The sequence below is a fragment of the Homalodisca vitripennis genome, chromosome 2, assembly GCF_021130785.1.
Source record: "Homalodisca vitripennis isolate AUS2020 chromosome 2, UT_GWSS_2.1, whole genome shotgun sequence".
NCBI lineage: Eukaryota > Metazoa > Arthropoda > Insecta > Hemiptera > Cicadellidae > Homalodisca > Homalodisca vitripennis.
The window spans coordinates 201,913,068-201,935,607 of record NC_060208.1 but is presented as its reverse complement, the minus strand read 5'-3'; the positions used below and the strand labels follow the sequence as shown (position 1 = coordinate 201,935,607).

The 22,540-nt window shown below is 36.0% G+C and overlaps 1 protein-coding gene across 4 annotated transcripts in view; it reads right to left on the bottom strand.

Annotated features, from left to right (window-relative positions):
- Positions 1–22,540, bottom strand: part of LOC124355272 (DNA topoisomerase 2-binding protein 1-A-like) — a 60,688-nt gene that overhangs the window by 22,369 nt on the left and 15,779 nt on the right. For all 4 annotated transcript variants that reach the window (XM_046806324.1, XM_046806327.1, XM_046806325.1 and 1 more), the window contains exons 11-20: positions 21,215–21,344; positions 19,720–19,834; positions 19,072–19,170; positions 18,766–18,950; positions 12,883–13,090; positions 11,645–11,809; positions 9,331–9,557; positions 6,637–6,753; positions 4,105–4,188; positions 3,120–3,176 (exon numbers count right to left, since the gene is read on the bottom strand). In XM_046806324.1, coding sequence (XP_046662280.1) covers positions 3,120–3,176; positions 4,105–4,188; positions 6,637–6,753; positions 9,331–9,557; positions 11,645–11,809; positions 12,883–13,090; positions 18,766–18,950; positions 19,072–19,170; positions 19,720–19,834; positions 21,215–21,344 — 1,387 coding nt within the window. The remainder of the gene's footprint in view (positions 1–3,119; positions 3,177–4,104; positions 4,189–6,636; positions 6,754–9,330; positions 9,558–11,644; positions 11,810–12,882; positions 13,091–18,765; positions 18,951–19,071; positions 19,171–19,719; positions 19,835–21,214; positions 21,345–22,540) is intronic.

Genomic DNA, 22,540 nt, shown 5'->3' with positions numbered 1-22,540 from the left:
CATTAACCCATGTTTCATCGAGGTAATATATGGGCCTACAATCACCAGATTCTCTAAGCTCTTGCATAGTTCTCAAAAATTTTAAACGAGCCGCTACAATATCATTTCGTTCCAATAAAAACTTTCTACCGTCATTGGTTTTTTCTTATACCTGAAACCAACATGCCTTAATAATCTATTTGTTGAAGTTACCGATCCGGTGTAATCAAGTTTTTGTTTGAGATCCTGCGTGATTCTTTTTGATGTGGGAAATTCCCCTCTGTCGTAGTTCGAAAGGACAGTTCGTCTCAAAACATCTTTTTCAAAGTCGTCAAAGCCTGTTATTTTTGATTTTCGACTTCTTTGTTTTCCTGGCGTTGAAAACTTAATTTCTGATGATGAAGGTCCATCTTCTTCGGACAGCTTAGCTTCTTTACTTATTTTGTTAACGTTTCTTTCACTTACACCACACAGGCCTCAGCACACAGTTTACCACTTTGCTTAAAGTTTAGAGTTTCTCGGAAATTTGTCAACGACAGTTTTTTGAAAAAGTTGTAATCGTTGTAAATAATACGTCGTTCTCCACTATGTAGGGTTTTTCCGCTACTACTCTTACTTCCGGATGGCTGTGCACTTGAACAAACATCATCACACTCCATTTTGTCCAAATAAGGAATCACAATAACAAGTATATTACAATTGACACTACACAGAAAATAATCGGTACACTTATAATAGCTACCAATAAACAACAATTAAAAACACGAAAACGTTATCAACAGTAAAATTCAGCACAAAATAATATACGCATACTGGAATTGAAGAGAAATGCAGTATTTTCAACCGCCACTGATGAAGCGACAATAGGCACTGACTGACGGTCAGAGACAGGAAGGAGGAAGGGGCTGTTTCTTGGAAACAGTATGACTCATCCGTCTGGTATTACCACCACTCTGCTGGCTGGTGCGGCTTTTGTTTACAGGTATTTCACCCGTTTCCTCCACATTTTCACTCGTCTGAATCATCTATTATGTACTGTGTTCAAATTTCATTGGATGTGATATTAAACCGTTACTTTAGAATTTTTATAAGAAAGTGCATTCATATTATAAAAATACTTGTGCTGAATGATTTTTCAACTATGACCAGTTTAAATATTTAAATCACCACTTGTAATAAAAAACAATTTTTACGTAACACAGATTCAAGACTATTAATAGCCAGGTAGGAAAAATGCTTTCAAATGGTTATAAATTTATGAGAAACCGAAGTGCGTAACAAAAAACCGTTGCGGCAACAATTCCCATCGTTATCTACTGAATAAGTATATATTTATGGAAAAGAACATATATTTCAGATGTATTTGATAACTTTCTTACCAAATTGAAAATTCATTTAACATAACATGATTATACTATGCACACATGTAATGCCTTATTATATATCAATGATAATGGCATTATCTAACTGTTAAATACGGGAAATTAACGTTTTTGCGGTATTTTATGTTTTTGTTTTTAATTTATATTTCGGCTAAAGATTTTAATCCTACGATCTTCGTATATGAGTAATATAATACAATAATTTATTTCAATCCATTTAACTCAACATGGAAATAAGCTACAGAGATGTACTTTTTTTTAAATGACCGTAAAATTACATTTTGTAATACGTAGTTAATTAATTCAAGACAGCTGTAACATTTCTTTCGAGCGTAACGGTTAAGTATTTTAAGAATGCTGGACTCGCGCGGCTTGTGGTTACAGCGGGGAACAAGTTTGGCAACGTCGCTCAGCTCTCGTTGGCCGCTCCAAGGTTACGGGCAAAATAGGCTCCTCCCTCAACTGCACTCTCTTGTGGTTTTTTGTATAGCGGCCAGTGGACATCTCCAAAACGCGAGATGATGTGGTGGGGGAACATCCGCCTTAAGACACACATGGAGTCATTGGCTGTGTGGGCCGTGGCCCCATCCTGTTGAAACCAAATTCGATCTCGATTTACACGTAACTCTCGCAGTTTCGGCCCCAAAAAGCTACGTAGCATGTTAACGTAACGTTCCGAGTTCACAGTGACTGTAGCGTTGTTCTCCTCAAAAAAATAAGGACCAACAATCCCCAATTTTGACATTCCACACCAGACTGTTACTTTAGCACTATGAAGAGGCTTTTGGTGCAATTCTCTGGGATTAGTTGCTGCCCAATACCTACAGTTTTGTTTGTTGACATAGCCGTCTAAATGGAAATGGGCTTCATCTGACATTAAAAGCACAACATCATTATTAGAGTACAAAATGTCCAACATTGTTTCACAAAATCGTCTTCGGTGCTCAAAATCACGATCATAGAGCTTTTGCGTGATCATAATTTTGTATGGGTGAAACTGTAACTCACGGCTTAAAATGCGCTGCAACGAACGACGGCTGAGGCCTAAAGTTTGGGCACGACGCCTGGTGGAACGACGCGGACTGTGAAGCACTGACGCTCTAATGCAGTCACCCAACGTGATATGGATCTGCGATCTGGAATGGGTTCATCACGCGCTACACCAAAACGTTGTCAAAACAATCGTTGCACAGTAATAAAAGATTCATTATTTCTGAAAAACTGTTCCACAGCAAAAACACGATGCTCGACCGTCCACTGCGCCATCTCGTGGCAAACTGGGTGTAATGGCCGACTTGCAGACGGCCGGCAGTGGTCCCCCCTCCTCACCTTCCACTGGTACTACGCAGTTCAAATCCGACCATCCTTTTTGCGCCACCCAGTACTATTAAATGACTTTTACTCAAAGAGAAATGCTTATGGAAGTTGACCTAATTTTGGTGATACTCTCAGAGGTGGGAGACAACAGTGAAAATATGGAAGTGTGGGTTCAATAATTAAATTGAAAGAGGAGATCAGCACACCAACGAACCTACATGGTTGATGGACAATCCAGCAAATTAGTAATCTCTCCACTTCAGTAGAATTCTGTGGCCGGATAGACAAATATTTTACATTTTAACTATTGTGAATCATTAAAAAAGCTTTTTGCATAGTATGTTAATAGGACATCTAATAATTAATGTTCTCTCTAATGACAAATCAGATCATTAAGAATGCTCTCTCCTGATTAGGAGATGACTAGTAATTTCTACTTACCACTGTTTCTTCATTTAAATGGTTGGTAGCTTCAGTACTCTGCTCATTTTCCAAGTCCTGGCAACAAAAATTGATTATCAGTTAAATAAAGAGAAAGAATTTCAAAGTGAATAACAGTCATAATCTTGTGCTTTCTTATAGCTCCTGAAAACAATTAATACAACTTAGGTGATGTTATTACAAGATTTAGTAACTCTTCCTCAAACTGTTTCCATTAATGGAACAGTTTCTTTTAAAGGTAAATAAAAAAAAGTTAAAATTCTAAGTACTAATCACTTTATACCACCCACTTTATTAGTAATTCATTAGTTAATTTTTTTATGTTTCTTGTTCTTTACAAGGAACAAAGTTTGAAACTGTATTACTCCCAGATTCAAACGGTCTTTTATTAAAAGGATAAAATGTTCTAGTAAAACTTGGAAGTATTACCTTTTCAGTTAAAATTCATCATTAAATGCTGATTAAAAATATTCTAATTTTGATATTAGCTAAGAATAAAAACACATCAATGAAATACATCAAGCACACAGTACTGATATATTTAATTACACATACGAATTACAAAAATAACTGTAAAATATAAAATTTAGGAATGAATTTAACATCCCATGAGTGGTAGAAAGGACAACTTTACTAACTTTGCCTTTAATAAAGCAATTTTCCACTTCTTTTATTCCCAAGTTAGCATTATTTATACAAAATTCAGGTAAAGAATCAATAATTGACTTTATGGACCGTAAAATCCAATGATAATATTATAAGTATTAAGTGAGGCTTTGGTCGGCCTTGGGCTGCAGCAGAGGGCACTGCAGAATTTGCATCCTGATTCAGGGGAATGCTCTACACATGATCTCTGATTAGATGCCACAAAGATTTTTCTTTGACAAACTCTGGCCATTTCTTAAGCAAAAAGTAATATAAAAAGTCTATAATAAATTTAAATTTAAAAATACAGAACAGATTACAAAAATCCCATCATAATTACCTCATTGGAGTTGGAAGGTTTTATGTTTTCGGACGAAGTCTCCAAAGCAGCAGCAAAGATTCTTCTTTTGATTTCAGATAGAGGCTGTAACAGAGCAAATTATTTCCTTTTTTATACTTTTAGTTTAAATGTGGAAACAAGGAAAGAAAGAAAGAATTACAAGATAACTTTATAATTTTGGCAACAGAAAAATAAATGTTTGAGATAACTCGTTACCTAAACTTATAATTATAGAAATAAACATTTTCTGGAATATACTAAACATAGAATGGACTTATTTTGCATGAAAACTATAAACTAATTTGTTCTAATTATTTTGAAAAATAAAATAATTTATTTTTACTTTATACTAGGAGTTACACTTGGTTTCGCACACAATTTTACACATCAAAGTCCATACCCTGCTTAGTGTATTACAACGGAATCCTATAATATCTGTCAAGGGGAATTATGCGTATATCAGATAGACATTACTTTAGCATTCATGGTCAAGAAGATAACATTTTAATCTAATTGCAACTGACTATTGTATTATTTTGTGCATACAGGAGAATTTCTGGTTTAAATGATTATAATTTAAACATAAAAGTTAAAATTTAAATTTAAATTAAAATTAAAATTGCCTTGTTGTCCCATTAATAATGATATATAAATATATAGGTCTGAGAAACCCTAGTTTGGTCAAAAAGCACCTACTTCTGGTCCTTATAATCTACTTATTGTGCTATATTTTAGTTTACTTTGCTGCCCCAATGAATAAAATATATACTACTATATACGCAGGCTTGAGAAGACTACTTTGGTCCAAAAAAAATCAACATACAACACTTGAAATCTACTTTTGGTGTAAGGGAATGAATGAAAATCCCTTATAAGTTCATGTAACATTTCAAAATAATGGTCTATAACAGGTTTTGCATGATGGAAGTCTTGTTGTTTGTCAGACTGTAGTCTGGGAAGGAATGATTCGTTGGGGTATGTTGGAGTCTATTCATGTTTTTAAACCATTAAAAATCTCATTATAGCATAATGTTAACCCTCTCCCGCTCGTATTGTTTCCAGGCGCTCACGGTGCTTCTAACCTCAATTAATTCGCTCTGCCGGTCGTGCTCGGTCAAAATACGCGGCGCCTCAACTTACACACGTTCTGTCATTGTAATTAACTATAATTATATATATTAATTATTTTACTATATATTGGTTCAATGAAGTTGATTGTACGAAAACAGGGAGGGGGCACATGGACAGTTGGGCGCCGGTGTTGAATCGTCGCAATCACTACTAATAACGAAATCGATTTCACTGTCACGAAGTGTATGGCTACAACCCGCTATTGTTTCCACTATTTTTTAGGACTAAGTGTGGGGGCAAACTGTCCTCTTCCCTCAGGAAGAAAAAAAAAATGTTTCCGCACAACTAATATAAATAGCAAAATAATGGAAAAAATCTACTGTAAAAGTAAAGTAAATGGTCTCCTGATAGCAAACAACCCGTAGTAGTACAAAATATTGCTACTCGAGAGCAGCACTTATCGGCTCTAGTGGGTAAAGCAGTGCGTGCCGATCTGTGCTGTATAAGCTGCAGTGGCTATGTGGTGGCCGTGCCGATACATGCCTTGCGAACGGGAGAGGGTTAATGAAGCCAACCAGTTTCGATTACCTTATGTGCAAACATTCACAGCTTTGTTCAATAAGATGGGTTATACAGTGTATAAAATGGTATGTTTAATGCATTATATGTAGTAAAAATTAGACAGCAAATTTGTCTTTGCAATCTAAATCTTGTGCTAGTAACTTGAACATGAGTGCATTTTCTCTTTGCATTTATAATAGTTTTAAACTAGTTTACCTACTTCTTGATGACATCAATTTTTACTGCATGTGTTGACTCTGTAACCATTCTTGATGAATGTGTGAATAAAGATATTATTGAATTGAATTGAATTGAGTTCATCCATCTTTAAATTTTAATTCCATTTGCGTTTAAACTCTCATCACTCATCAAGTTTTTCCTGTATATCAGCTGTGTAAAATATGTCCATTAAACTGCTCAAAAAAAGTTTTTGAAAAACTTTCAGTGCTCCCAGCGACTAAATCGTTAAATATGTTAAAACAACACCAAGAATAAAATACCTTAGTATTGAATTTTAAACCAAAACCCTCCGAAAAAATTTGAGATTCATACGAAAACTTAAAGTTGACCGCCATATTGGAAAATATTGGTTGAATATAAAAATTTTAACTACGTAATTTTAATAAACATAAAAAAGAAGGTAAAGTTCCCAAATTCAATTTTGCTGTAAAATTAATATTTTCTGAGATCCCATGGTGACCACTTTGAGTTGATCACTGTATAAACAACCAAAACCAAGGTTCCATCATTACACAGACAAGTGAATTACAAATTTATCCAAACACCACTTGTAAGAGTTGACAATAAACTATGTTCAGAAAAGAAAGGCACTACCTACACAATACTTACATACATAAGAATTAAAATTTCTATTGAACTAAATTATGCAGATTTGCTTACTGTACTGAGCCTTTTAGAGTTTTTCTTTTGGACAGGAGAAGTTGGCTTCATGTCAGGAAATTGGTCTATGAACCTCTTCCATCCTTTCTTCACTTCTGCAGTGGGAGTCTCAAAAACCTGCATAAAGTTAAAATTTGCTTCAATTTAACAACGTATTATTGTGCCATCTTGATTTTTAAAGAGCACATTTTAATACCAAAAGAAGAATACTAGGGACTAAAGAATCATAATTTATTAAAAGAAAGCAACCAATCCTAAACTATTTTAAAATACACCTTAAACATGTACAAAAGTGAATTGTAATATTGTGATCATTATTCTTGACTGTATATATTTTATATTGTTTACAAAACAGAATAATTTATAAAACTATTCTGAGCATATGCACTTTTTTGTTTGTTCACTTAGGAGAAGCTGCGAAAACTACTCATTGCACGTAGTCCTTCAACTTCTGTGCTTGTTTCCAGAGTGAGTAAGGTTGGTGGGGGGGGGGGGCTGCCTCCTGTTGGAAATCTCTTGAGTATGTATATGTATATAGGCCGGTATCGACAGTGCGAGGCTGCTAGCTGCGAATGCCTCGTGCCATCTGCCTCAGGGTGAGCTCTTCAGCTAGCAGCTGTTTTTAACAACGAATGCTCACTGCGAGCACGCGAACCACCCGCATTCGTAGTGAAGACAGTCGGGACAATGTTTTTTTTTCCTAGAAATGCGCAATTTGCTGCCGCTGCTTTTATTGTGATGGCGACGATTAGCAGGAAAAAACAACAGAAAAAGCGACGTAAACCCCGTGGGTGGGTCAAAAAATTTATCGAAATCGGTTATAATATTGACTGCGATATTTAGCGCCACAAGTCTTCTCTCTTGTTTTTATTATAATATTCAGGGTGTTTCGAGTCCCACAGTAAACGTTTGGTTTCATAACACTTCACTAATTGTCTGATCATTTCATGATTATATATGATGACAGTTTCGTTGTAGAGGTTTGTTGGTTTGCAGTGCAGAATTGTGTCTTGTACGGTGCGAGGCAGACAGCGCAGGTATCCACTTGACGCACAAATCGGAGCGAGGCACCTTTGAGCACTGCTCTAAAACCGACAAGCACACGGCTCGCCTCACATTGTGTAAAGCGAACGCCTCATAGCGAGTAACCCCGGTATCCACAGTCCGAGGCAAAGCCGAGCATTCGCCAAGAGGCATTTGCAGCGAGCAGCCTCGCACTGTCGATACCGGCCTTATATATACAAGGTTGCTATTAAATAACGAGACTGACACTGCTGCAGATCAAGAAGGCATGTGTAAACGGCCATTAATCAACAGCTGTTTAGAGTGAACCTTTCTCTTTATACAGAAGGAAACAGTATAGACAAGAAGAGGTAAATGGTAAATTTGAAATTACCCAGTTGAGAAATCGTTATCCAGGTTACCAGAGGCGCTGTGGGACAAAGTTTACAACCCAGATTTCTGGCCAGTTGGCGTTTTTGTGAATCAATTCCGTTTCCCACGCAGGAGTTATAGATAAATATTAACTGAATCTAGAAACCGTAATGATCAACATGTATTAATAAGTGGTTTAACCCTTACCTTAATCATGTAAGAAGTTTAGTTCTACTGCTTTATGATAAATCCAAAGAAGATATTACATATATTAAAGTATAATACACTAAAAACTTATTAAAAACAGCAAATCAAATTAGCTAAATTTCAAGCCAATAAAAAATGTATCATGGAGGCTAATAACAAATGTAAAGCAGTCTGGAGTATCATAAATCTTGAATGTGGTCGCAAAAGTCTGTCACCAGATACACTAAATAAATATTTTGTAAATATAGGTAGTAATAACTTAAATGTAAACAAACCTAATTTAAGTTACGTAGATGTCTTTCCTTTCCACTGGACTCATTTATCCTCACATGAGGTTTTTAAGTTTGTTTTACAGTCAAGCAACTCTAAGTCTGAAGATATTTACGGCATATCCAACTATGTAATTAAGTTTTTAATTGATGTACTTCAGGTCCATCTAGCTTATCTGTTTAATAGAGTGTATCTATCCTAACTGTCTGAAATTTTCTGTAGTTGTACCTATCCATAAAAAGAGTTATGACATGTGCCCTAGTAATTATCGTCCCATAGCTTTAATACCAGTCATTTTAAAAATATTTGAAGGCTTTATTAAGTATCAACTTAGTAACCACTTTACTGTAAACAATTTGTTAACTTCTGCAAAGTTTGGCTTTACACCAGGCCCTATCTACAGTAAAAGCTGTTGAAGATGTTAACTATGTACCAAATGGGTTTGAAGATAGAAAACAGATTTTTGGAGTTCTTTTAGACTTAAACAAGGCTTTTGACATGGTAAACAAAGAAACATTTAATTTTTAACTACGTTAGGCTAGAGAAATCTAAAACTAGCCTAATTCATATAAGACTTTAATAAGTTGCCAGTACCATAGAGAAATATGCCTTATAAGAGATTTAAGACATACTAAAGCATACTACTCAGTTAAGGAGTTTGAAGAGGATAATTTATAGAATCTAGTATGACTTGTAAGTAGGCCTAATCTAGGCTAGCATAATATTTGTATTATGTTTAATTTTAGTAAAAACTGACTGTCTATTACACTGTAAACTGTGTTTAAAGATATTAAAAATTATGATATAATTTTACGGAAAGAATATAGCAAGACCAAAACTCACTTGTCCATATGGAGTATCAGGAGTAGAGACATGGAAAGGACTGTAGTCCTCCTCGGGTGTCTGGGTCGTACTTTTGCGCTTGAGTGAGCTGACGGTGGGGTGAGAGGGACCCGGGGCAGGGGCAGGGGTCACAGGCAGTGGCTCAGGGGGCGGAGGCAAGCTGGTTGTGGTTCTCTGTGGGGTCACTGTCACGCTGCGACTTGTCGTTTGCTCTGAGATCGATGTATCTGTGCAATTAGTTATATCTTTATTTAACAATATTTTTAGAAGTATTAACACTCTCCCAGAACCATCTCTTTAATGTACATTATCTGAACCACCGGTCTCTGAGACCGGTTGATGGTAAATTATATTTTATAAGTACCTAAAAGTGAGTTATGTAATTCTAGTCTGGAAAATAATGAATTAATATTCCAATCCACACTATAACATTATTTATTACATGTATCTATTAACAATATATATATATAGAGAAAACAGTATATGGGCACAAATATAATTGTCAGTAGTCTCAGTCTGTAGTCTGCAGCATTCCCTACTGGACACATTCAATAGCACAGTCCTTACACACCTTCCGACTGCATTCAAGACACACTGGTTTTGAGCACCTTATGTACTTGTAGGCAGTTTTCCTCTCTTTTACTGATGGACAGGATGCACAAGTCTTTCTCTTCTCCATTTTGTCATCAGGAACTTGTGGTCTTACTGCTGCCTCGTTGTTCCCCAGAATCTTCTGAATGGTGTCTTTACGTCACGTCTCAAATTAGGGATCCGCAGTCTTCTTTCAAGATGAGGCTTGATAAGATTCTCTCCCAATGCCTTGGTAAACTTGAATCTTGTAATCACTGGACTACCAGAATAGCTGAGGAAGAGGACGTAAGCATTGATGCTAGCTATGTTGACCATCCGGTGCCTGGTTGTCCTGGATCTTTTTTTTACACTCTAAATTAATTACAAAAAACAAATTTAGTACAGTATAATAAAAATATAAACGTCTGTTGTGGCGTATAATGAACAACCGGTCAGTAAGATCGTCACAAACTTGGGTGCTAACCGAAATATCCGGTATGAGAGACCGGCACGTTTTTAAAAATAGATGAAAGTCACACATGTGTCACGCGTCAACTGAATGGAAACCGGTCCGGTATGTGGAGGAAGAGGTGGGGGAAAGGTACCATGGAGGGGAGTAATCAATACTTCATAACATTGCTAACATAGCAAATCAAAATTTACCCTCGGTCTCACAGACCAGTGGTTCGGGCAGAGTGTTATAAATCAGTATTTCAGCATATTGATAAGTCCAGACATACTTCTTAATACTATATCTATTAAGTATTAAATTGTAATCCATAGGGATAAAGCAATATAAAAAAAATCTATTCTGAATCCAAAAATTGTGATCTAGATTCTGAATTCAGTACGGATTCTTGTATTATTAATTAAGAATATAATACACTAAACGGTTTTGTTTTGTTAATGTTAAAGCAAATCTGGCCAGTAGGAGTGGTCAGCCAACCATTTCACACATATTTATACAAAAGTACACAAATTACAAAATAAACAAAAATTAGTAAACATCCAACTGTTGTCAGTGAAGAGAAGAGTAAACTCGCAGGCATCCATGTAAATATATAAAATACAAATTTTGAGCAAAATATTATTTAAAAAACTATGTTCATTATTTGATCTATCAACACTTTTCCATACACAATATACGACATTAATAACAAGTGTTAATAATCTGTAAATTTGTGTACTTGCATGAACTAACTGTGGTCTGTAGAGCCATGCAAACATCGTGAAGCGGTACCACAGAGTTCCGCTCCCCATAAACCAAAAACAGACCTGGTATTGTCAGCGTAATTTTGTAAACGCTTCCTAAAAGATCATTGTTTGTTTTAAGGTCTCAGTTAACACAGCGGATTGGATTAATCAGACTTTTACTATAATTATTACATTATACATTTACATTTTGGTTTATTATATGATAAATAAGTAAAAAAGCAACTTTAAACTCTTAAGGTGCATAAAGGTATTGAAAATAAATATACTAAAGCTAAATTACGACTCAGTTAAAAATTACTTTCACAAATAAAAAATAAGATAATTATATGTTACATTTTTGATCTCGGCCTAGATATTTATATAATATGTACAATAGAATATACGAAATTTTTGCATATGAAAATTTCAGAAATTAGTAGATCAAGATTAGAAATTAGTAGATTGAATAAAGCCCACAATCTCATGGTGAGCTCTTGCCAGTTCTACGATAATTATTATAATACAGTAAAGGAGTGTGTGTGTATGTTACCTTTGACATCGCCCACACAGTAGAGAGTCTCAGACACCTTGACCCCCTGACGGGCACAGGTCAGAAGCCAGTCCTTGGTCACTACCGGCAACTTCCACTTGGTGGCAGCATTGTACTTCTGGCCCTCAGGCTTGGGGCAGATCAAATGGGTAGATGCCAAAATCCCTACAAAAACAAACTTCATCACTATTTTCTCTTCTATTTAATTTTTTTTAGTATCAATCTCATTTTGTTGGCATTATTTGTTGGTATATATTTGTTGGTATATATGTATTTGTTTGTATATTTATAAATGAATCAACATAACCCAAATGAATGATCACAAAAACGTGTTTTTATTGTAGGCTACTTTGAATACCCGTAAATAGATAACTTATTTAACAAATTAATGTTTTGTAAGTACCACTTAAATGCTGTCAGTATTTTTTCATTTATTTTTGTGCATTGCAGTGAATATGGTGTGTCTATTTGTGGAAGATCGCTAATTGGTAGTACACAAATTACAGATTGCTAAAACGTTTGTTATATACAAAATGTATATTATTATAGATTATTATATTTTGTTTATGTTTATGTAAAGCCACGCATCTGCTGCACGTATGTGCAGATATTACTAACTAATTTGTTCATTTTACAAGTTTTGTAGTTGTTAACATTTTTTCTATAAAAAAACTATTTTATGTTTAGATTTTAATATTTTATTGTCATGATGAAGATTGGTTTGAAATGTTTCAAATATTTTTAGTTTAAAATACGTATACAAATTTATGTCCATAATCATTTGCAGATTACAAATATGTATTTTGGAAGTTTAGATCATAATTTATCAAATTACAGTTGAAGGTAGGGGGTTGACTTTGTTTTTAAATAACTATTTCTCTGAACATCTCCCTTTGCAATAGAGAGATATTCTTGGATTACGTTTCAAATTTTCAGACAGTCTCCATAGATGTAAGAATAACAGAAATTGGATTGGTTGTGATTTTATTTAAATCATAATTATTGTACAAAAAACAACTTTTCAAAATTCAAGAATTGGGAATCCATTAAAAAAAAATTCAGAATCCGATTTGAACATTCTGGATTTACCAATCACTATTTTGGATGTTCAATCCATTACTTTTTTGTTGTCACCTAAAAATATAAAAAACAACTAAAATGTTTTAAAATGTGTCTCCCATTCACATTAAGCGTGTGCACCTCAGTCATTTTCTATTCCAGGAAATGAGTAGACCCACCTTTTTCCTGCTTGGAGACTCTTGCAAAAACATCCTGATAGATGGCACCCAGCTCTCTCGCCAGCTGTACCAAGAACATCTTCTCTTTGCCACCATAGCTGCTGATGGAAATACAGCAGTCAACCAGAGGCTGCTTGTCAGAGCTCAGTGACAGAGGCTGATGGTAGTATTTCACTCCCACCAACTCTGCTGAATCCAAGCACTCCTCCTGCAGAGCACATCATACCATCAATATTTAGCAATGGAGATACAGCAGTCGACCAGAGGCTGCTTGTCAGAGCTCAGTGACAGAGGCTGATGGTAGTACTTCACTCCCACCAACTCTGCTGAATCCAAGCATTCCTCCTGCAGAGCACATCATACCATCAATACTTAGCAATGGAGATACAGCAGTTGACCAAAGGCTGCTTGTCAGAGCTCAGTGACAGAGGCTAATGGTAGTACTTCACTCCCACCAACTCTGCTGAATCCAAGCACTCCTCCTGCAGAGCACATCATACCTTCAATACTTAGCAATGGAGATACAGCAGTCGACCAGAGGCTGCTTGTCAGAGCTCAGTGACAGAGGCTAATGGTAGTACTTCACTCCCACCAACTCTGCTGAATCCAAGCACTCCTCCTGCAGAGCACATCATACCATCAATACTTAGCAATGGAGATACAGCTTTCGACCAGAGGCTGCTTGTCAGAGCTCAGTGACAGAGGCTGATGCTAGTACTCAATATGCTGAAAGAATATCCAAGAATTAATTCATGAGTTCGTTATTGTAGACAATAGACAGTTTCTTTATTCATGTACATAGAGTTACAGAATTGGCGTCAAGTAGGTAAAGGTAATAATTTAGAATATTAGTCAGCAATGTAGAAAACAGTGGCTAAACCATTTTAAGCACTATGATTAATGGTTCCTCCAGTTTATAAATTCTTCAAGGGAGTAAAATGTCCTCTGTAGAAACCATTCTTGGAGTTTCTTCTTGAAGCATTTCTGTCCACTGTTTATTTTCAGATGGTCTGGAAGAATATTGAAGAGTTTAGGTCCTGCATAGCTTGGCTTCCTCTCGTACAAAGTAAGGCGATGAATTGGCAGAGCATAGTTCATGGCGTTCTGGGTGTTGTAATGGTGCATTTCTCCCAGCCTTGTAATGTTCTATGAGACAGCATAGCAGACCACTTCTTATTAAGACCATATCTTCTAGTGAAGCAAAGTGAAATGTAAATGTCACAGATAGCGATAAGGGAAACTAAATATTTCTGCCACAAGCAAAGTGTAAAATCATGTTTTTGTAAGTGTCAAATTGACCTGTACTTTCAGTTACCATAACCACCCGTGCCTTAATAACTGTCTGGGAGATGCGCAAGATGGCGCCGACTAAAAGTGTTACTAAATGTGGTGTGTGTGATAAAAAACGTCTCTAAAAATAGTAGAGCGAATTCAATGTGAAGGAAACTGCCATTTGTGGTACCACAGTACATGTGTGGATATTCTAAACCGAAGAATATCAGTACATCAGTGACTTAGGAAATAAATTTATCTGGAAATGTGATAAGTGCCGGTCTGGACCAATCGATTGATACTACTGTGAGTAAGACTTTAAAAAAGTGATGAAGATAGTAGCTTTAGACAGTGTTTTGAACACATACAAATTTTAACTGACCAGGTTTTTCAGCTATCTGAAAATTACAAAGACCTAAGTGAACAAATAAATATGCTGAAATCGGAAAACTCCCAATTAAAGGCTGCCTTGGATAACCAAGCAGAAGCCATTAGTGATATGGTGACAAAGGACAGTCGTTCTTATTCAGGTGTGTGGTGAAACTTGGGGGAGTTACGTGCTCAGCAGGAAATAATAATGGACATTTTTTACCAGCCTCAGGAACATTCTGAATACCAAAATCCTCTCTCAAAGGACAAATGGTACCCATCCTAGGTTACGTCATCCGAAAGCTAAGCAGCACTTAATAAAGAAGAACTACTCCACTACGAATCAAAGTGAACTGGGACAAACAATGAATTGCGTCAGCTTTTCAAATAATAGATCTGGATCTCGATCAGCGGATCGGAGTTCTCGTTCCCGTTCTCGTTCTCGTTCTCGCTCAGCATCACCGTTAGCCTTGGAAATGGAACCTCCCGTTTCAAGTAGTGAAAAACTCGAAGAGAAATTGCAACTGATAGGAAAAGAAGACTCCAAAATAACCTTACAAAATAATGGAAGCTCAAGCAAAAAAAGAACGAGGTTCATAAACAGGCAATTCCACTGCCCAACATAACCTCAACACAATTGAGAAGACAATTTTCCTTTTTACTTCTCGTTTTAGCCAGAAACAAAAAGTGAGGACATTGAACAGTACTTAACAAATAAGAAAGATGGAAAATATGTTGTTGATAAGCTCAACTCAAATCGACCAGACTTGTACTCTTCGTTTAAAGTAGGTATCCCCATCCCCAATATTTCAACGAAATTTATTCTCCTGAGTTTTGGCCATACAACCTGTACGTATCAAAATTCATAAACAGAAAACCATCTGCCGACACAGTAACTTTGCCTACTTCCAACCATGTGCAAAATTTAAACTTAGTAAGTGCCTCGCCCCTGGAAAAACCATGATGAACTCGGTAAGTACAGAGTGTGTCCTCTCATTATTTAATTTCTATCACCAAAATGTACAGTGTCTTTCTAACAAACATTCGCTGATTGAAAAAGTGGCCATTAACTTGAACCTAGATATACTATGTTTATCGGAACATTGGCTTTCCTCTGAGGAACTCAATGAATACTCTAACATTGGTAACCTTTCATTGGCCTATGGTTACTGCCGCTCCTCAAGGATACACGGTGGAGTAGCCATATATTCTAGGTTCTCACCCACTCAATATAAGGTAATTGATAAAATAAATAGCCTATCCACTGAACTGGATTGCGAACTAGCCTGCATTGAACTTTGTAGATCTAAACTTAGTTTTAATTAATGTGTACAGAAGTTCAAATGGACACTATGACAATTTTATGGATATAATGGAAAAAGTGTTAAGCCATATTAATAAAAAAAGTGGAAACTCAATTGTGTGCGGAGACTTCAACCTTCACTTTACGTCTCAAGGCCAGGACAGGAATGCCAGAAACTTTGTTAACCTATGCTCCATGTATGGACTTAAAATCACAATAACTGACCCCACTCGACATAACACTTGTTTGGACAATGTTTTCACTTCCTTTGGGGATCAATTAAATGTTAGCTTAAGAAATTTCCATGTTAGTGATCACTTAGGTCAACTTTTTGTGTTTAAAAAATGTATAGTTAGTTTCAAATTTTAATAGCAAACCCTTGTCTAGTCTATAAAAATGTGCCAAATATTAAATGATAAAACCATCAATCTGTTTAAGTATCTGTTAAGTAAGGAAAGCTGGTCTGATGTTTTTATTGACGAAAGTATTAATGAGAATTTTAACAACTTTGTTAAATAGTTTTAAATATTATTATGACATAAGTTTTACTAAACATATTAGAATAAACCCTGGAAACACTAAGAAACCCAATAGGCCTACAGGAGGTACACATTGGTACACTCCTGAGCTTGGAGAAATAAAGAATAGGCTAGACTTTCTCTACTCACTAGCTAAAAATGAGAATGAACAGCAAATTGCAATCTCTTTAGAACCAGTTATAATAGGCTTAAAGCATGTTATAGGAACAAAATAAGAGAAGCCAAAAAGGAGGCAAATATGTTAAAAATAAAGTGTTCAGAAAACCAAACTAAATCACTGTGGAATATTGTAAATAAGTCTAAAGAAGGGTTCAAGTGGAATCATAGGTTTGATGATAATGTTTTTACTCCAGATGAATTTAATAATTATTTTGTAAATGTTTCAAAAGAAATCAAACAGACCCTGACTAGTCAAAATACAACTCATTGTGCTTTAGATTTTTTAGTTCGTAGAGATGTTCCTGAGACTGTAACTTGTTTTAGTTTTAATGATGTCTCTGAAAATGATGTACTAAATGTAGTTAAACAGTTGTCCAATAAGTCAAGCAAAGATCATTTTGGTTTCTCAAAACAGACTAGTAAAAGATACCATCTGCTGTTACATCACTCCTCTTACTGCTCTTATCAATAAGTGTCTGTCTCAAGGTGAATTTCCTAACATTTTAAAGGTTACTAAGGTGATTCCTGTTTTTAAAAAGGGTAAAAAAGATCAAACTTAACAACTTTAGACCTATTGCAATTGTACTTGTCTTATCTAAGGTAATAGAAATTATAATTAGCAAACAGCTTATGCATTACATGGAGTTTAACAAGTTAATCTGTAGTTCACAATTTGGTTTTAGAAAGGGTCTTTCTACTGCCAATGCCTTAATAAAATTGGTGGAACAAATTTTAGGCTGCTTTGAAGAAAAGGAACTTGCTGCGGTCACCTTTTGTGACCTCAGCAAGGCCTTTGACTGTGTGTCACACGAGCTTTTAGAAAAATAAACTTCAGCACTATAAAATTGAAGGCTCTGCCTTAAAAATTTTCCAAAGTTACCTGAAAAATCGCAAACAATATGTAGTAAGCAACAACAAGGAATCAAGCAGCCTAGATGTGAATTGTGGTGTCCCGCAAGGGTCAGTGCTTGGCCCCATACTTTTCATTATTATGATCAATGATTTAAGTGAATGTGTACCTGCGGATGTCGTCCTCTATGCTGATGACACTACAATCATAAATAAACAACCTAGTAGCAGTCTAGCATTGGCACATGCTAAATTAAATCAAAATCTCATTCAAAAATTGGTTGACTGCTAATGAATTGGTATTAAATACAAATAAAAACAGTGACAACCTTTTTTGGCCTTAAAGAAAAACCAGAACAACACACAGAAAATCCAACTTTTTTGGGGCCTAACCCTTGATCCAACATTATGTTGGCATCAACACATAATTGGTCTCAAAATTAAACTTAGCAGAAGCATTTATGCCTTAAAACGCTTATGTGGTGAATTGGACCAGAACGGGATCCGCACTGCCTATTTTGGTATTTTCCAATCACATATTACCTATGGTCTTGTTGTATGGGGTGGAGCCTCCCATGCCGAAGAGGTATTTATATTACAGAAAAAAAGCTATCCGTATCATTGCCGGAGCTGGTAGGCTTGATCACTGTAGGGATATTTTTGTACAGCTCAGGATTCTCACTCTACCTTGTCTGTATATAATGCAATGCTTGTTGTATCTTAGAAAAAATGAAAGACAGAATTATGCTCAGAAATGAAATTCACTCATACAATACAAGAAATAGCCATTTAATAAATTTACCTCCACATAGACTTAGCAAAAGTGAAAAAAACCCTCTGCACATTGCATCTAGATTTATGAATAAATTGCCTATGGAAATGGAAAAAATTAAAAGACTGTTCTTTTAAATCAAAATTATATAATTTCTTGTTAAATAATGCATTTTATTCAATAAGTGAGTTTTTATTGAGTCAATGGAATGACAATGACTTCTTTAACTAGTGAAGTACAATTATAAATTATACTGACCTGCCTATGTATTTGTGTGAAATATCTTGTGGCCAATAAATTATTCTATTCTATTTCTATTCTATTCCATATCAACCAAGTTTTTAGTTATCATTATTTCAAGCCAAATTTAAATTCATTCAAGTAGATTTGAACTTCAGCTCATGCTTTTAGTTTATCTGCGTTCTTTGTTTAGTGTTCTATATTTTCCATAATAAGGTTTGTACTGTATGTGCTTGAAATATGTTTTGCCCTATTCTGGCAATCTCAAGTACAATTACTGACTAAGCTTAGTGATGCCCATCAATCAGTTTCAACATTAGTAATTTCTAGTGTAATTGAATAATGAAATTAAAAAGCTTTTGCAATGAAGGTATACCAACCACCCACAAGTTGGTGACCACTTCGACAGCTGTAATGTTGGGGATGGTGGTCTGGACAGGAACTATCGCGTAGTCTGCAACCCCTGTGAAGTTTGGAGCCACTACACATCCACCCTCCTCCGCTATGGCAGCCTCCAGCTTCGATGTGACCTCAGCATCGAACCCTGCTATCAGGAACTTAAAACCTGCAACACACGTAGAGAACTTAGATTGCAATAACACCTGTAATATGTGAACATCACTTACAAAAGTAAGGAAAAGATATGAGGGATATCATGGGTAAATATATTTAATAATGCACAATACCTTGAAAGACATCTGTGGCACCAGTATTCTCAACAGATGTAGCTGTCATGTCCACACTTTTCTCAGCTGACACATTATTTTTAGCTGGGCTTTTGGAATCTGCAAACAGTAATGAATACTAAATGTACTTATCTTAATAAAAAAAACACTTTATAGAGTAGGAAACTGAGGAATATATGCATGTTAACCTAAAAGGTCTTCTGTCACAATATGACCATGAAATAACCACCTTGGAGGAAACAGTGGAACACTTCATTGCATTGCATTGTCTGCCAGATGATTATCTTCCTCCGGATTGCTAAAACTTTTGGCATCTTTAAAGCAGTTTTGGAAATTTAAACTTTGTTGTTCAAATTCATTCATTTACAACACATACATTGTTTATGGTTACTTTAATATGCCCATACAATTTATTGTACAATTAATATACCTTCAAGATTTATTAGAAAAATATTTGTAAAAAACAAATTTTCATCTTATTTGATTTTTACTGACAAACTTTGTTTCAACTTACAGAAGAATTGAGAAAGGTTACACTGTTATCTACTTCTTAGATGATTTATCTTTACAATAGACTGACAAAATAGAACCATTCCTATTCTAGATAAGATATGGTGGCTTACAATAAAGTATTGACAGGATACTCACTCTCTGTGAGGAACTCCGACAACAATTTGCGATTGACAGGTGGTCCAGCTGGAGGAGGCATCTTGTTGGTGGCTTCACTTGTTTCAGCAGGGACAGGGTGAAGCATCCGCAAACTCTGTAACATCATTGCTTAGTTAGAAAGTGTATCCTCCTGGCCTAGGCATAACTCCCTCTCAGAACTGTTCTGCATTACTTCAAGAAGTCTCTCAACTCTCCGATCACGCCTGGCCATCTGACGTTCTCTGCTCTCTAACACTGCTCCCCTAGTCCCAGTGTGTGTTACATCTCCGTTTCTCTCATACACCCGCTCTTTCTGAAAACAAGCAGATCTATTAGAATAGCCCCTGCCACAACGAGGATGGCCGGTTCGGAGACATTTCAGTAAGCACTTGCGATCCAGAGTACCTCCTTTCTCTGCACTGCAACCATCTGACGTAGAGTGATCCACCCCTATATCGCATCCGTAGAGAAGCACAGAGTGTATAACCGATGACATGAGCAAGACTCCGTTTACTTGCCACAGATCCACCGATATTGTTATCAGACGGCAACAAACGTTCACAGTGCTCTTCTTCGTCTTGATTGTCCTGATCCTGGATGACAGTGTCAATCCTCCATTTGGTGAGAAGTACACCTCTAAGTGCCAGACCATGCTGACCCTTCCAGGACAGCATAAGCTTGGTCAAGCAGACATTGTGATGACCGCAGCAATGTTTTCAGTGTATCCCACGAAGAAGCTTCCTCTAGGCATTTACATACACAGAATTCCGTCATAGGTAATGTTCCACAGGTCCGGTCTCAGGAGTAAGATCTTCCTAGCACCTGCCCTGATCTCCCTCCAGCACACCGTAGGCAGTTACGTAGGTCAACCACCCATCCCTAAGATAGCTGTTAAGTATCCTCAGGAAGTAGACAGTAATGAGGAAGTTATTCCGCAGGTCGGTCTGCACATCAGCCCAATTGGCTGAATTAAATGCATTTTTCTCTTTCAAAATGAAAAATGTCATCATGTGAAGACACCACATATTTAACTACAAACAGGATTCCAAACAGTCTCCTCTAAACTCATATTTACATTTTATTTCCTGTCTTCTTTTTTTCCCTTTTGTTATTACGCAAAGTTGGAATTACACAGGGTTGCTTGGTGAGGCTATCATTACAAATAATGAAATGTTTCTTAAACATTAAAAATTACGAAAGTACAGGAGTTTGGTGTACAGGACGATATTCTTCCAGAGATATGAACAAATTAGGGACAATTGTGTAATGGGTGATAAATCTGATCAGAATACACAATATATCTGTCTCAATAAGCAAAGTTCAACTTAACCGTAATTGGTATAGAATAATTTTTATGAATAAATTACTTCTTTTATAGCATTGCAGAAACATTATAGGTTTATTTTCAAATATTATGTTCTTATTTTTACCAAGACAATAATTCTTCAATTATAATATAATAACCCTTGGTTAAATTATTAAGTAAAGCTGATACCTTCTGGCTTAATGGGGAGGGTGGTTCTGGCATCACTTTCTTGGTCTCTAGGTAGGAGAAGAGATCCTCGCTGGCAGGAGATTGTTGTTTTAGAGATGCTACAACCCAGTCCAGAGTCACAACACGAGGTCTAAAAACAGTAAATCCGATATAGGCTTCCACTGAAAGTGCTGTATTTGAAAACATAATGAGTGAACCTTTACTTTATTAAACTGGCACCTGCTAAATAACTTGACATCGTAATCAATTGAATTTTACACAGAGTTCTGCATGGCACATATATGTACGGGGGGTCGTTCAATATGTCCTTAGGTAATCCGTGAGATAGCGATCACAGTAAAAATAAAAAAAATAAATGTTTGCTATTAAGTAACACACCTAACTAGTCAGCTGTTAAAGTTCCAGATGTCCATCCCATAGTTTAATTGTTGTTGTCAATTGAAGTGAACAACTTTAATTTGGATAAAAGTGAGTTTCAAGCAGAGATTAAACACTTGTATTTGAAAGGGTTGATGCCAAAAGAAATCAAAGCTGAGTTGGACAAAGTTCATAGCATATCTGCTTCTATCTTTGCAACTGTTTACTATATGGTGAATGAGTTAACGTAGTGTAAATCCACAAAAACTGAATACAGATCTGGACGCCCTGTGGAAGAGTCTACTCCCGAAAGGATTGACAAAATCCACAATATGATTTTAAGTGATTGACAGGCACAAGCTTATCCCAAGGTACAGTGCTTCAATTTTGCATGAAAAATTGGGTGTTAAAAAATTCTCAGTAAGATAGATGCCGCATTTACTCACAATGGAGAATAAACGTTTTTTGGAGGCTGTTTTGGTGCTTTTCTGTTACCATGCTGATGAGTTTCTGCGTCAATATACAACTGTTTATGAAACATAGACACGCCACTACACTCCAGAGACAACATAACAGTCAAAACAGTGAGTTTAGGTGAACAGTAGGGTTGAAGACGAACGGGCTCCGAAGAAAACAAAGACGGTAAAGTCGCCCGCTATGGTTATGGCCACGACGGTCTTTTGGGATGCTTGCGGAATCATCTACGTTGACTATTTGAAAAATGAAACAACAGGAGAGTATTACTTGTCATTATTGGAACGGCTGAGCAAAGAAGTTAAGGAAAAATTACCTCCTCTGTAAAAGAAAAGATTCTGTTTCATCAAGTAAACACCTGCAAAGTTGCGAAGACCAAAATTATGGTTTTAAAGTTCCACTTATTACAACATCCTCCATGTTCACCACATTTGATCCCCAGTAACTATTTGTTATTTCCAGACTTGAAGAAATGGCTTGGTGGACATAGATTTA